The sequence below is a fragment of the Pyrus communis genome, chromosome 8 (genome assembly GCF_963583255.1).
Source record: "Pyrus communis chromosome 8, drPyrComm1.1, whole genome shotgun sequence".
In the NCBI taxonomy this organism is placed as follows: Eukaryota; Viridiplantae; Streptophyta; class Magnoliopsida; order Rosales; family Rosaceae; genus Pyrus; species Pyrus communis.
Window position 1 is genome coordinate 16,228,727 of NC_084810.1, and position 16,870 is coordinate 16,245,596.

General features: G+C 35.6%; 1 protein-coding gene across 1 annotated transcript; it reads right to left on the reverse strand.

The window, feature by feature from the left end:
* Positions 1–8,848: 8,848 nt before the first annotated feature.
* Positions 8,849–9,891, reverse strand: LOC137741510 (uncharacterized). The gene has a single exon (XM_068481215.1). It carries the CDS (start codon positions 9,798–9,800, stop codon positions 8,895–8,897), a length of 906 nt encoding a protein of 301 aa, XP_068337316.1. The 5' UTR covers positions 9,801–9,891; the 3' UTR covers positions 8,849–8,894.
* Between the last annotated feature and the right edge of the window lie 6,979 nt (positions 9,892–16,870).

The window sequence follows — 16,870 nt, forward strand, 5'->3', positions numbered from 1 at the left end:
ACGTGTTCGACCTTATGCGTCGATGAAATTTCAACAAAGTGATATATTTTACTAGTTTATGGTATGCACACGAGTTGCTTGTTAGGCAGAAGGCGGTAGTATCTTGGGTAATCTACCTTTTGGTGGATAATCTTGGGGAAGAGTGCATCAATCTTTCCTTGCTTAGTGAAGCAAGCTTCTCCCCACGGGCAACTTCCAGATCAATAGACTTCTGGTTTTCTCTCTCAAACTTGATGTCTCTTAAATTCTTGAAAGATTTGATGACTAAACGTGTCTGTGTAACTCAATTAGTTTGTCGCACGAAGTCATCTTTCTTGTGAGTTTTTCTAGCTTCTTCAAGTTTTGTCTGATACTTGGGTTCAAGATTGTTGCGCTGGATTGCTACTAAAATTCTGCTATGTCTCTTGATATGTTTGGAGAAATGGATATGGATTCTTGGGTATGAGAAGTGTGATGTCCATGAAGATTGTTCAATATTTTCCCTTATCGCAGCCTATAATGTTGAGTCTAACTAGCTTAGTTGTTAGCATGTATCTACTATAAGTCCGGTTATACGTGTCTTAGAAAAAAGATGAAGTTTGAAGAAGTTGTTGACAGTAAATCATACGAAGGGTAATCCCATGTTATGAGTAGGTAATCCCACAGAGGGTAATCCTACATAGATGTTGATTTTATGTTGTTGAAATTGTGAAGGCCGATGCCATTGTTAAGAAAAGTTATTTCTAGTAAAATCCACAGAGGGGGATCCCGTGTTACTATAGGTATTGTTTGGTATGCAAACGGAATGGGACGGAACGGAACCTTATGTTTGGTATGCTCAGAATGGAACGGGACGATTGTTCCGTTCTACGTTTGGTAAGCGCAAGACGACATGGAACCAAAAGATTAATTGACTAACTTATCCTTGTTCCGCCTGTTGTTCGGTACAATGTTTATGCATGGAATAGAACAAAACGGTTTTTTTTTTTTAAACTTGTTCATATTCAATTTAAAGGTATGATTAAATGGTAAAACAAAGTGAAGCATCAGTTTTTTGAATAAATATTCATCGATTCAAAACTACGTCAAAAGAACCAATCCAAAATCTAAGTAGGTTCCATACATCTAATTAAATATTTCCGTTTAGATTTAAAATATTTAATAATAAAAAATAATTTTTATTTTTATATAATTACAACTTAAAAAATAAAGAAGAAAAAGAAGAAGATGAACTGTTCATCTTCTTCTTCCTTACCCCGTCTTCTTCCCATTACCTGTTTTGAAAAGACTTTCAATCTTGATTTTGTTGCTCTAGCAAACCCCCATCAAAACAAAAGTTTCCCAAAATCTCTATCTCATTAAGGTTTTCAAACCCAACAACAAATAAGCAAAGATCTTTTTTGTCCTGGAGATTAAGATATTGTTTTCTGGGTATATGGTGCAGAAATGTTGTAAATTGAAGACTCCAAGTTAGAAATCTGATCAAAAAATTTGTGAAAGTAATTTACAATTTCTCAGAGAATTCCAAATCCAAGATCATGAGCTGGTGGTGGGCCGGAGCTGGTGGCGCTGCCAAGGCAATCACAACCACAACTCCTCCTGCATCGATCCCTTCCAACTAATTATTTTTTTTTTTTTCCTAATTAATGTTTTTAATTCCGATTTTTGCAGGAAAAAAAAAATCAATGAAGAGGAACCGTCGCTAACTCCCTAGAGCGTGGGTCTGTGCTGGAGGGAGTGTTGAGGTCGAGGAAGATGTAGCTGGGTTTGTGGTGGAGGAGGATGCTATAGGAGAGAAGGAAGAGGGTAGAAGAGAGGGAGGGTAGATAGTGGAATTAATGAAAAAATGAGGGGTATTATTGTCCAAAAAAATTATAATTTTGTGTTCCACAGTGGAACGAGTCATTCCAGGAGGGGAAGGTGGAACGAAAAAGTAACAAATTTCGTTTCGCGGGACAACGTGTTCCACTGTTTTTGGTGCATCAAACGTGGGACGAAACGCCTCATCCCATTGTGTTCCGTCCCATCCCGTCCCGTCCCACGTACCAAACGGTACCATAGTTAAGGCCGATGCCACACTATAGTTCATTAATTTTCTGTTTTTGTAAATATTAAAGGCCGAAGCCAATGTTGAATGAGATTGTTGACGGTAAATCTCATAAAGGATAATCTCACAAGAAATTGTTATAACTGGCATGAGGGTGTGCTACGACTCCTTTGTAGAAGGTTGTCCTTTGTGAGGTTACTGTTAGTGGCAGAGGAAGGGTGTCATGATTTCGGTCCACTAGTTGGAGTTAGAAGCTGGAAATAGAAAGATGAACAACTCCATTATTACACACTACTCCAAACTGCAAGTGACAGAGTAATGAAGAATTATTTGCCCTGATCAAGTTGAATGAGTTAACAAAATTGGAGATGGGTTGATAGCAATTGAGTAGAGAAGATACTCATTTTGCCATTTTACACACCCATGAGAATGATGGAAAAGTTGTTTGCTTTTGACTTTCAATCTTTAAAAGCTGATATCTTATTGAAGTACTTTGAGAACTGCTTTCAGCTTTTCCTTTCATTTTTGGCAAGTTGTGGAAGGAGCTGTTCCAGCCTTTCCATATGGTTTGCAGCTGTGTTTCTTCAAGCAGATGACTCAAAATAGAATATGAACGAGTCATACAACCTCAAACTGGGAAACCCAGTTGAGATTGATAGGAGATGTTGAATATCAATACCACATCAACATCAGTAGTGAAGGCCACCTCAGAAGAGTTTGTCAAATGATTGTTAAAGCTGTTAGAGTTTGTTAAAATGTTAGTTGAGTTTGTTAACAGTTAGCTTAAGGCATACCTGCCTTCTCCCAGCTATATAACTCTAGTTGTATCTCATTTGTAAACACAGATTAAATAATCAAAAGCATTTTGAGCTACTTGTTCTCTTTCAATTGTTTCTCTCTCTAATTCTTCAGTTTCCTCCATTCCTTATCTCATTCTTTCTCAATGTAGTTAATAGAAAGATGTGGAAGCTGTCCGGTTGCGTTGGGTTAGGGTCTAGCTGGTACGGCATTGTGTTTATGTTTAAACAATAACAATCTTTGTCACTGGCACAAATGGCTTCCAAGAGATCTCATTTGCACGGGAACTGCCGGAAAGACTAATTAGTCGAATTGTAGTGGCAAATCGTTTTGATCTTTCGGTGGTTACCTTTAACCTTTCTGGATAAGAGAGTTCACCAGTTCAGTTGTGTTAATCAATACTAGTAGCATGCCCACACGGCATGAGTGTCCAATAAAATTTGTCATTTTTTTGCTACGAATTAATTTTTATAAGCATAATTGAAATTGAAACATATCCTAGTCAGAGATTTTTATTATGTCGGATTATAATCAGAGATTAATGTGTTTTGGGTGGTTTGAATTGCACGAAGTACGGGGGTTTGAGAAGAGTTGTGGTGGTTTTTTGTTTTTTTTTTTTTTTTAATTCCTTGATTCATTTATTTTTTGTTTTTTGTTGTATTATATTTTATTTAACTCTACATTCTTTAACTTTCATGGTGTTGATAATAAGCAAAGCTGTGCACTGTCGATGGTGCTGATAATAAACAGAGTTGTGCAATTCCGATAGAACAAGAGCCGTCCTTACTTATGGTTTTTAGTTTGTGCTATGTGTGACGCTCTTTTTTTCACTCTAGAGTTTTTTTCTTATGTAATTTTCTTGGGGAAGGTTTTCACTGGGGTCATGTTGTCTTTTTATTTTTAATTTATCCATGATACTTCTTTCTTTTTTTTTTTTTTTTTTTTTTTTTTTTTTTTTTTTGTGAAACGATAGATTTTGTTAGATTAACCATCGGCGGAGTTCGAACCCACACCGTCATGTAAGGGCTCAACTTCTTTCTACCACTGTGGTAAATGGCCACTTGCTTCTATCTGTGATACTTTTCGAGCAACGTATCTTTTGTAAGATGCAGCTTGTGGAGCCAATAATAATTCGAAAAATTCAGGAGCCTCCACATGAACAATTGCAGAAAATACAATTAAAAGGCCCAAAAAAGAGTCAGCCCATAATAACAAAGGCCCTAAATTTGGAGAGGAAAACATCAACCTTCACCAAGTTAGTTGTGCCTCCATGTAAAGGCCGCCGCCACCACCAAGGGAACGAACCTACAAAAACAACTAGATCAACAAGCAATGGGGGTAGTGTAATGACCCGAAATTTCTAATTCGGAAGCTAATTACTTGGATAGGCCCCAAATTCATTTTCTTAACAAATTTCACTAAAAGATTAATCTTAGTTATTTTATTATGGTTGCATCTAACCTTCTCGTTACACTGCTTACGTACCCTACTAGGGATCAAGCCATTCATAGTTCACATTACGCTTCTAGAACAACATACTAAAATTTCATTTCGATCTAACGGTCGGATCTCCGCCAATCACAACATTTGAGTGGCGGTCGACATTTTAATCTACTAATTTGCAAATCCAATTCAGAAAAATCTGTACATCAGATTCCCGATCTGTAAGTTCCTAAGGTCTTCAAATATTATGTACTATAATGTCTAAAATTTTGGTGACGATCCAACGGTTGAATGGTCATCAATTATGAAAAATCGTACAACTGTACAATTATCCAAAAATTTGAATATTTGAATCATCGCATCAAATTTCAACTAACGGACTTTGGATATGGGCTCAAGACATCAAGGATGTCCCGCTGTCCAAAATCCATGTAAACAGATTCTCCCCCACGCGCCGCCATATATGCCGCCGCGCGTGGTGGTTTTCGACGATCGGAAACCCACTTTTTCGTCTAACTCCATATTCTACCAAAATTTACAGAAAGATAGAGCTCAATAAGAGGAACAAGTTTTATACCTGCCATGAAGTCCAAAACTAGACGGAAAAGGGTTAATTCTATTGATAAAACCGGCGGGTGCCTAAAGCTTCCTGGTGTCGATTCGTGGCCCACGGTGGTCCAACGGGATCAAAGCTGGTCGGGATTTACTCCTGGGATGATGGGCTACAAAACCCAAGTAGTTGCATCGGCCATTGCTTTGCCGATTCACCGGAAAAATGAAAAAGGTGGCCGGAGCACCATTGGTTTTCATCGGTTTTTATGGCCTCACATCGCCACATACAGTGGCTAATCAAGGTGTTTCTTGGTTGGATTTTGTAGAGGAGAGTGAAAGCTTCAAGATGGTGGTGGTAGCGTCGAAAAATTCTACCTAAGTTGGCCGGAATCGACCTCGTAAAATGGGAGGTCGCGGGAGTTCGAATGGTGGTTTTTCTAGGTTATTTGGGCCTCTTCCCCAAGTTTCCCTATTCTTTCATGCTGACTAATTATAGACTCCCTACTAATAGTAAGTCCACATGTTTAAAAAGTCTCACTACTTATGAGGCTCGTAACTTCTTCGTTCGAATTCAGAATTAGGATCCGTTTGCACCTATGCTCTTGTATGGTCGTTCTCTATTCAAATATATTTAGAAATACGATAAAGTATATGAGGATAAAATACATTCTCATAAAATTATATTTAGTCAACGAAAGATATTTTCGTCTTTTCACTTTCCGATAAATTTGTTCCTCATAATCATATATTTAAAACTTTTCAGGGTATTACAGGGTAGCGAGCCACCCACGCAATTAGCGCTACCATAATCTTACCAAATAGTGCTAAAAGCACTTTAAAAACCACACAACACCAAAGTGTTCCGCCGAAAGAAGACACCCAATAGGTTGAATGGTGGAGGTTAATGGTTGAAGACTTGTGACGTAAAACGGCTACTGAGTAAGAGAGGGGCATGAAAGCCAAAATCTGAGAGAAGCTCATAAAATTGAGACAAAAGCTCAGATAAGGGCACCAAAACTAGGGCCAAAGTTAATAAAAGAAGATAAATAAATGCCATATTGATAAAGGGCTACAAGGAACATAATATTTGTCGTTGTCGCCGACTCCCAACCCTAAGATTAGAGTCGGCAGTAAAGAGAGAGATAAGCTAGGTTTGGTCTTTCTGCGAGAGGGAGATAGAGGGTTTATCGAAGGTGTGGTATTTATCAACTAGATTTTAGCTTAGAAGCGTCTTTTTTTTTCTTTTTTTTCTTTTTTTTTTTTTCCTTTTTTGTTGAAAAAAAAATTACAGTAGTTTCACTAAAAAAGGGTGTGTGCCTAGCAATCCCTTATTGCATAAAATCATGTTGCAAGAGCTCAGATGTTTGTTCACCAATTAATGAAATAGCTCTTAATTATAAGTGATTTATTTACACAACAAAAAAAGAGAATTCAAATTCCAACTTTTCATCTACGAATAACTAAATTTATTTTTTTCCAATTTAAAAATTAAGACTCAAAACCTCCTTCAACAAAATCCAGACTAATTAGGTCCTGTTTGGCAGATCGGATAAAGGATCGGATAGGATTAGTTATACGGACTCGGGTGTTTGGCGTCACTCGTACTAAATAAGCGCCGGATTAATTTAACCGGTCGGATAAGATAACACGGTATACACCCGCTTAATAAAACCAACCAAAACGCCCGGATTATTTAGTCGGGGAAGAAGAATATGGCAGAGAAAGGGAGGGAGTTTGGGGGGTGTGGCGGAGAGAGCTAGGGAACAATTATTTGGGATTCTTCTACAGTTGGGGAAGAAGAAGGGAGAGAGAGGGAGGGTGTTTTGGGGGTGCGGAGACATCTGGGAACAAAAAAATGATTTCACATTTAAAAAATTTTTTTTTTTAAGTTTGATTCCTCCTATCTAGTATAATACCAAACACAGTATAAATAATACGGTCACTAGTCCGATACTGCACCAAACACCCGACTAATTTAGTCAATACTATCCGGTGGCTATTTATCCTATCCGACAAAAATAGTCAATACAGTCCAAGCTGCCAAACGAGGCCTAAGGTAGTAAATGTAGTGTAGATGCTCCCATGATAATTAAGGTTGTACTGTGCTCTTGGTTTTTAGGTTGTTGTCCCCTGCCTACTAAATGACCCAAGATCAACCTTAACTTAGCTGTAAATTTGTGTTGGAGACGCTCCATGCATGCATGCCACTGAATCTTTATCTTGCCCAGGGACATAAATCTTCGTCAGAGCATGATTTGGCTTGAGAATATTTAATGAAAAGCAGCCCCCATCCATCCATCTACTAGTCTTACACCAATATATTACCACACACGTACACACCTGCCATCCAATTATCCAGCCCTTTTATTATGAGAGCTAGCAAAGCAAGGCGAGGCAGCCTGGCTGCTTATTACTTTATTGGGACTTCTTCTCATGCATACACTACATAAGAAAACTATAGCCACTTCACCGTTGGATTAAGATCGAACAATGAATTATTACAATTTTCTTGGATCTTGGAGTTTAGAAGAACGATTAAGATCGAGCAGTGAATTGCCACGATTTTTTTGGACCCTGAAGTTTAGAAGGAGACTCTAGTACTGTAATTGTATACTCTACAGATTTTAAGTTCACTCTAGAAAATCCAGATATTGCCTTATGCTTTGTAGGTCATCTACCCCATGGAAGGGCTTTTTTTGTTGCTTTGGGAAGGCAAGCAATCATTCGATTCTGCTAGTGACCAAAACAGTTGGTTTAAAGACAAGGGGGACCATGGATTTGTACTACCAGTGGGTCTGAGATGTAACGAGTTTTGGCCCTATCCTCAGTTTAGTAGCCATTTCAAAATTTACTTGGTCATACTAGTTAAGCATTCGTTCTTGGCAAAGCTGAGATAGTGCTTGTTTTACTTTGTACTTTGATAATTTTGCCTTACCAATAAATTGTTTGGAATATTTGAATTCACAACATTGTTGTTCGGTAAAGGGAAGGCTAATTGTAAGTAAATCAAATGTTCATCGACAATTCTATTTTGCATTTGTTCTTGGTAAAGCTATGAACAACTTGCCCCAAAGACTCTTTCTCTCTATATATAAGTAATTTAGTCGAATTGTTGAAAAATAACAAAAAGAAGATTTGTTGTTGAACTGTTCTGTTTGCCTAACTCAATTCTTCATAATCACACCCTATATCATTCAAGCAAAGCCTGATAGAGTTGGCTTCTTGGACTAAATTGGATTTGTCCAATTTTTCCTGACAAGTCAAGAAAAAGGTGCTAACAAGGTGGGATACTATGATGTAATAAATTAAAATTTAAATACTACACAAAGGATGCATGCAGTGTTAATTTGTTTGTATTCATAAAAACAGAATTTGCCAAAAAAAATGGGAAAAGAAGTGAAATTTTCATTAGTTTTGATACCAAATAAACAATAAAAGTAAGCATTAATATTGCAAAGTCCTATTAAGCTATATATACTAATCAATCATATGTTTCCCTTGCTTAAAAGATGTACTTCTCAATTTGGCTAATTATTATGTGGGAGGATTTTCAACTTTATTTGATTCCTACAAGCCTGAAAGCAGTTATCATACATGATTCTCACAATTCCCACTTGCCTTTTAGCAAATCTTCTGTCATATCTCTTGCTATCTTTTTGTTAAATTATTTAAACCTTACAGTCACCCCTCTATCATAACTAATTAACTCATTACCGCTTTGCAACCAATTTGATCCAATGACTTGGAATTGATGATGGATTATCGTTGGATCAACCGTGCAACGACACTCAATACCTATAGGTACCCAAACAAATGGGTTGCATACCATTTTCTAATTGCCATGCAGTATTGAGAGAGAGAGAGAGAGAGAGAGAGATCAAAACTTGTCAAATTCATCTATCTACAATCACAACCTTTGAACATTAACTTATCTTGTTTTCTTAAAAATGATGAAAATGAATGGCTATCTATTTCTCTCTTGAAAGGAAAATTAGAAGAATAGTTGTAGTAAAGCTTAAATGTCAAGAATTAACAAACAAAAAAGAAAAGACTTAATGACAACATTTCATATTAATTAAGAGCTCTTACAGGCATACATCAACAAGGAGAATTCAACTTTGTCCTGCTCTTTGTGCACCATCTTCTCTTCCAACCACAATCGGCTGTCCATCCCACTTCTTGTTCTGAACATGAACACTGCATACCTTGATGAAGGATTGAAGAACCAATTGTGAACATCCCACATCAGATCAACAAGCAACCCATCAACAAAAATTGTCTGATTCCCTCTAAAATTCCATTGCAGCCTCTTTACTCGGATCACCGTCTTTTTGTCAATGCAAACAGATAAAACCGGATGTTTTAAGCCTTCATTTTCTCCACTACATTTTATCAAAATGTCATGTGCAATGCCTGTGTCACAGAATTGAGCTCTTGTGGAATAAAGAGCATTTCCGGAACAATTCTCTTGCCTCGAAACAAGACAGGCTTTTGCAACACTACTAGTCTTGAACTTCTTGCTTACAGCTTCTTCAGCCATGTCACCTAGAACTAGGCCTATTTCTGAATCAACCAAGACCAAAATGTAAAATCCCTCAACAGGTTCAGGACCACTAACATCATACTTTGCTCTTGAGAGATCCCAAAAGATTTCCATCCTCGATTTATCGGATTCGATGACTTTGGTGCCTTTCTTCTTTCGGAAGATACGCGAATTCGTGTTCAACTTGAAGGATGCTGCTGATGGATCATCCGCTAGCTTAATGGTCAACCCTTGTACATAGTGGTTTTTGCACCAGGAGACTGTAACCATGAGCTGCTTTTGAGCGGAGGAGAGAGTGATTCTGTAGACACACGAGACTGCATTTTGGACTGAAGGAGTTAAGTTTGGAGAAACACAAGCAGTGTTTGCATAGCTAGAACATGAAGGATGAGACACGTTCACTGCATTTTCATTGAAACAAGAAACTATGTCTCTCATTGTGTAAACAAACAATTCTAAGTTTCTAACCCAATAAACAAAATCCTGCAGGCAGGCAGGCACTACTTTTGAGAGAGAGAGAGAGAGCTTTTGAGAGAGAGAGAGAGAGAGAGAGAGGGATCTGAAGGGTTTGGAGAAATGGATCTGTCTGGTTTGGTTTGGCTATTTGAACTGTGTTTTCTTGTTAGAATTTTGTAAATGGGAAAAACTTGAGAAGTTGAGAATGAGAAGGAAGCTAAGAAGGAAGCTAAGGAAAGAAGAGAAATGAATTTAATGCCTTGAAAACTGCATCTTGAGAAAGGAAAGAGGTAGAAGATTGAGACAGAAAACCTTCAGGCTTGCCTTGTTTATCTGCTTTGCCAGTTCATATGAGACATAAAAAACTCAAAAGAAAAAGGAAAGGAAAGGAAAGGAAAGGAAAGGCCAACACTATTTGTGACAGGATCATGGCTGCTTTTAATTCCTTTCTTTAAACATAGGATGTGAGAAAAAGGCAAAAGACAGGTAATTATAAATTTATAATGGATAATACTTTGCTCTTTTGTTCAAAAAAAAAAAATTACTTTGCTCTTAATATGTAAGGAGTTGTTTTCTTTTATAAGAGGACGTGTCATCAGTTAACTATACGACCGTTATATAAAATGATTTATTTTCTTTTTATCATTTTCTAAAATTATCTCTACAAAACTCATTTAATTACGATATTATTTAATCATTTATACGCGTCGAACAAATTAACAATTATAATACAAGTAATATCCCATCCTTAACCGTAAAATTGCTTGATTCATATGAATGTCTGAACAATTTTCAAATCGAATGAAATTTTCTAAATACAAGAGAATAAATGGTTTGGATTATGACGTTCGTACGATGAGATGATATCAAGTAATTACGGGCTTGTTTGGAAGTGCTTTTAAAATGACTCAAAATACTTTTGGTGAAAGTGCATTGGAACTAATCTTTAGTAAAAATGTAAGTGAATCCTGAAAAAAACACTTAAAGTACTACATGCAAAAAGCACATAACTGGACGCTTCTTGCAGAAAGCACTTCATTGGCTTTTTGAAATCTAAAAACAATTTCACCAAAAGTACTTTCAGTCATTTGAAAAAACACTTCCAAACAAGATACATAGAGAAATCACTCCTTAAAAGTTTGGAGTCAAGCATTGTCCAATCATATTTTCATGTTCTCAAATTTATAGATTAATTACTTGTCAATTGTCATCCAACCAATTTTATATAATTATGCATGTGTAAGTTTATCTTATGATATTGGTCCCAAGCCTGGATAAAGAAAGAGGGAGAGTGTGTTAGGTAGTCGACGTCTGCACTCTGTTTTTTCACATTGAATCCCTATGTAATGAATCCTAAGTGCTAAAGCCAGGTCATTACCTAGAAGTGATGCGTTGTGAGGCATGGGCACAATGATAAGTGATCAAGGGTCATTGTATCTCCACTGAAGTTGTTTGGAAGCATCTGTTGACACTAACTTTACCTAGGACATGCAAAAGAAGAATTTTAACGTTACTAGATGGGTGAGGTCAAAGAAGTTAGAACATAAGTGTAGGGTTCGAAAGAGTAGAATACATTTAGGAACGTGGAATATAGGAACCTTATTGGGAAAATCCATGGAAGTAGTAAAAGTTATGGTAAGAAGAAGGATAAGTATTTTGTGCCTCCAAGAAACTTAGTGGGTTGGTCTTAAGGCAAAGGATCTCGAAAACATAGGTTTTAAGCTTTGGTATTCAGGCACAAACATATTGAGAAACGGTGTTGGCATCATCGTGGATAAGACTTTAACAAAAGATGTTGTAGATGTTAAGAGGGTTGGAGATAGAATTATAGCAATCAAGATTGTAATAGGATAAGAACTCATCAATGTGATTAGCACGTATGCACCTCAAGTGGGGTTGGATAAGAGTCTGGAGGATAAATTTTGGGAAGATTTTGAAGAATTGGTTCAAGGAATCTCTCAGACAGAGAAGTTACTCATAGGAGAAGATTTAAATGGACATGTAGGCAAGGAGACGTGAAACTTTAGAGGTTGTTATGGTGGTCATGATTTTGGGGAGAGAAACAAACAGGGGAAAGCCATTCTAGATTTTACTACGGCATACAATCTCTTTATAGCCAATAGCTTCTTTAAGAAGAGAGGAGCATGTGATCACTTATAAGAGTGGGTCATCAACAAATAAATAGATGGTCATGATTTTGGGGAGAGAAACGAGGAGGGGAAAGCCATTCTAGATTTTACTACGGCATACAATCTCTTTATAGCCAATAGCTTCTTTAAGAAGATAGGAGCATGTGATCACTTATAAGAGTGGGTCATCAACAAATAAATAGGTTTCCTTTTAATTAGGAAGAAGGATCGTATAACTTGTAATGATCGTATAACATCGAATGTTGGTAATGGATGCACATATCAAAAGAGATAAAAAGAAATAACAAGACCTCGAAGTGTCCAAGAACTAGATAGTGGAATCTAAAAGGAGAAAAACAAGTTAGTTTCAAAAAGAAATTATTCGCCTAAGGTATTTGGGATATAGAGGGGAACACTATCCAAATGTGGAATTTCATGGCTAGTTGTATCCAAAAGTTGCAAAAGGGGTATTAGGAGAGCCCAAGGCTTTCTCTTCACATCAAAAGTAATCTTGGTGGTGAAAAGATGAGGCACAAGAAAGGGTTAATGCTAAAAACAAATGTTGTAAAGCCTTATACAAGTATAAAACGATGTAAAATGTAAGAGGTATAAGAGCAAATAAGGAGACAAAGAAAGTTGCAAGAGAAGTGAAACTATTGACTTTTGAGGACATGTATAAGCGAGAGATACCAAAGAAGGAGAGTTGGATATCTATAAATTGGCTAGAGCAAGGGAAAGGAAGACAAGAGACTTGAACCAAGCATGGTGCAAGAAGGATGAGAATGGAAATGTTCTAGCTACGGAGAACGCGGTTAAAGATGGATGGCTTATTTTCATAATCTTTTCAATGAAGGACACGAAAAGAGTACTTCTTTGGGTAAGTTGAGTAACTCAAATGAGTATAGAAATTACTCCTTTTATCGCAAAACCAGGAAAGAGGAAGTGATTATAGACGATATACCGATCAAAGTGGTGGAAGGTCTTGGGAGAGTCGGGTATAGCATGACTCACAAACCTTTTGAATAAGATTTTGAAAAGGAAAAAGATGCCAAACGAGTGGCAAAAAAGCACTTTGGTGCCTATTTACAAGAATAAGGCCGACATATAAAACTGCATGAACTATAGGAATATTAAGTTATGAGTCATACAATAAAATTTTGGAAAAGAGTAATTGAGCATAAACTGAGGTAATTGATTTTCAATTTCAGGGACCATCTTGATGGTGAGGGTCAATTTCAAGGACCATTTGTGATAAAACCCCTTATTTACAATAAGAAGAAGGTTGGGCTTAACCTCACAATAAGCTATCAATAACGTTATTCAAATTTTCCTTTGACGAGAATCGAACCTTAGACTTCTCACTTACAAGTAAAGATGACATTAGTTAAATTAAAATAGATAAATAAATAGACTCAGAGAAATAATATAAAGTAACTTCATCTAAACTATAAGGGAATGATGATTCAAAGTTGAAAACTTGAAACACAGGGGGTATACCACACTTCCTATTCTAACTTGAATAAGCTGAAATTTACTTTCATCGTTATTTATTTTGTGTCCAATCTGTCCAATTTGAGATTTTAAATTTAGGATGAGCTTGTTTTAACTCGTAAAAAAAGAATTTTTTACTAGATTTTTTATTTTAAATATTTATTTATACTATAATGAAGAAGACATTTATCTATACTATAATTTAGAGAAGGCTTTTTGTCCACTATTTTGACAAATTGTCCTTTGTACATTTCCTTTATGAGGATTCAAACTTGCGTTTATATATTTGCTAACTTGATTGAATCTAAGTTTGTTTAGCACGCGACTTTCTTCTATATTTTTCTGTTTCCAGTTTGTCCAATTTGAAAATTTTAACTTAGGATGAGCTTCTTTCAATTTATACAAAAATATTTTCTTACTAGATACCTTTTAGTGGACATATTTATCTATACTATAACTAGGAGAAGGTTCTTTGTCAGCAATTTTGACAAATTGTCCTTTATACTTTATTTTCATTATATTAAAAAGGGTTTTTATCACAAATGGTTCTAAAATTGACCATCATCATCAAGATGGTCCCTGAAATTGAAAATCAATCAATGTAATCCCTGAAAATAGGTGTTGTAAATCAATTAATGTGGCACATAAATAGGCCCTACAAGATTTACGAGTTTTTAACACAAATGGTTCCTGAAATTGACTCACACCATCAAGATGGTCCCTGAAATTGACCTACACCATCAAGATGGTCCCTAAATTGAAAATTGGTTAATGTAGTCCTGAAAATAGGTGTCGCAAATCAATATGATCATTCCGCCACAATTCTGTAAAAAAATTTGTTATGTGCTGATGTGAATTTAATAATTAATTAAAAAATTGTCTAAATACCTTTTTGCACAATGAAATTTTTTTTTCTTATAGTAGGACCTACTCTGAAGATTTGGGAAACTTACTTGCAAGACTACATTGATCGATTTTCAATTTCAAGAATCATTTTGATATCGCAGGTCAATTTCAAGAACCATTTTGATGTTGCAGGTCAATTTTAAGGACAAAAAAAAAGGACTTATGGGACCCATTTATGTGTCACATCAGCACTTAACGGTTAATAGAATTGTGACGGAATAACCATATTGATTGATTTTCAATTTCAAAAGCTACATTGATTAATTTTCAATTTCAAAAGCTATATTGATTGATTTTCAATTTCAATGACCATCTTAACGGTGATGGTCAATTTCAATAACTATTTGTGATAAAAACTCTTATAAATAATATTATTTGTTAGTAAAAACTAATGATGATATGGGCATGCAATAGAATTATTATGAAGTAACTATGATAGTGAACGTTGACCCGCAAAATAAATTCAGTCTGCAGACGCACCGACTCCCGCTCCCAACACATGACCTATAATTAAAAGCAAGGCATAATGTGTACATGCAATGAGCTATAAAGTTTCCTCCATGGTTTTCTTTTTCTATTTCTTACTGAATATTTGGTCCACCGTTGCTCAATCTCAATTTTGTTGAAAATATTTTGAGTTTTAATCTCATAAACGATAGGTTAGATAAAAAATAAATCAAAGAGGGATCATCTGTGACTATTTTAATATAAGTTTTGGTTTATATACATTTCATTTATTTATTATATGAAAAATATCATGTGGTTCCTGGTTGGAAAGTGGGATTAGGAATATTGATTTAATGGGAACCCATCACATGAACCCTATTTATGGGTGAGTGAGCAGCTCCTCCTGTATCCCTTCCTTATGATTATTACATATATAGGTTCCCAAATTTGTTGATATAGTGATATGGATTAAAGTAGCACTAAAGGTTTTAGAGGAACAGAACTAGATATGATTTAGACTTTGAGATTAAAGCTTATAGGATGATTTAGACTACGATTATGCAGGTATTAGCTATGCAGCTATTATGTTATCATGTTATCGTGTTAATTACACCCATTAACATCATAGAGAAATGTTACCTTGTTACACAAGTTTGAGGTATTGTATATTATGTTGTAACTTGTCAGGCTATCAAATCCAACCATTCTTCATATTAATAATCGTTTTTGTTTCAAGTTGAGAAAATGGTTCTTTCAAAAGAAAAGTTAGGAAAATTGTTGAGTTTTATTTTCAACTGTGTTAATGCTTACATTGACGATAAATTTGCATTGTAAAAAGTACGGTTAATTACACTTAAGAAAATTTCTATATATCTGCATATTAACGAGGCATTATATATTTATAACTTATTGAGTCTTGTTGGTACAAGCGTGAGGCATACCTCTGAGCCATGGACCCCAGATGTTGTGGCTGTGGTACATACATATTCTTCATCATGGCTGAGTTGCTTATGAAAAATGTGGGTATGTCATGATATATTGTCTGTTAACAACTTCGTACTGAATATTAATTTACCTCCATGCAATGTAGAACGATTAAGTTCCCTAGCAAACACATCAGGTAAATTCCTTTTATCAGCATATTTCCCTATTATTTTTCCTGCAACGTTCAGTATTTCATATTACCATGTTTCACCACCCAGGTCGTGGAAAATGGGGTTTACCATAATACCATTTAAATTATTGGTTAAAATATTCACCTTTTTAAAAAACTGAATGTTTCTCTTGCTAAATATATTTTTAAAGTAATTCAGCAACATTTTTATGTCATTTGACAGAAAAAATAAATAAATAATAAAAAAATTAAAAAAAAACCTCACAAAATGTCAAACTGCCACAAATTCTTCATCGCCAATATTCATATATGCTTAATATGTGATCTTTGTGATTTCTCTTCGGTTTCTCAATTATTTCGAACTTTCTCTTGTTGTAATTTCTCGTCGGTCCAAAATATATTACTCAAACAATTGAAAAATAATGCTTTATGTTGTGAACTTTTCTAGTTTAAGTGCAATTGTGTAAATCCTAAATTAGATTTGATTATAGTTATTCTTTCTTATATGGACTTGTATTCCTTAGGGATGAAGGATTTCTTCTCTCCTTTTACTACTATAAATAAAGATACTACGTCGGGGGATAACAAATCCTCAATACACATTTCCCCTACGATTCAACAAACATATCTCTCCTCTCTCTCTCTCTACCCTTGTCGCCGGCCCACTTCTCCTTGTTAGATAAAATAGGCTATAACATGTTATCAGCACACTCCTACTGCTGCGCTTAGGAATCTGACGTTGAAGATTTTTCTGCATCAAACTAGTTCATCCATATCATCACGCAATCAGGTTCTTTCAAAACAACAGTGTTTATCTCAATATTTTTGCAGCCCTGATAGCCTGAACATTCATCATAATGCTTGACCCAACTTTACATTTTTCGAATTTTAGATTCTACATAAATTGTGTATGCATTATATATATTCATAATTGTTGAATTATGTGAATTTGATATTTGCCATGA

What these genes read in the sequence shown, in the direction of transcription:
- LOC137741510 (XM_068481215.1), bottom strand. Translation starts at nt 9,800, where the DNA reads ATGAGAGACATAGTTTCTTGTTTCAATGAAAATGCAGTGAACGTGTCT.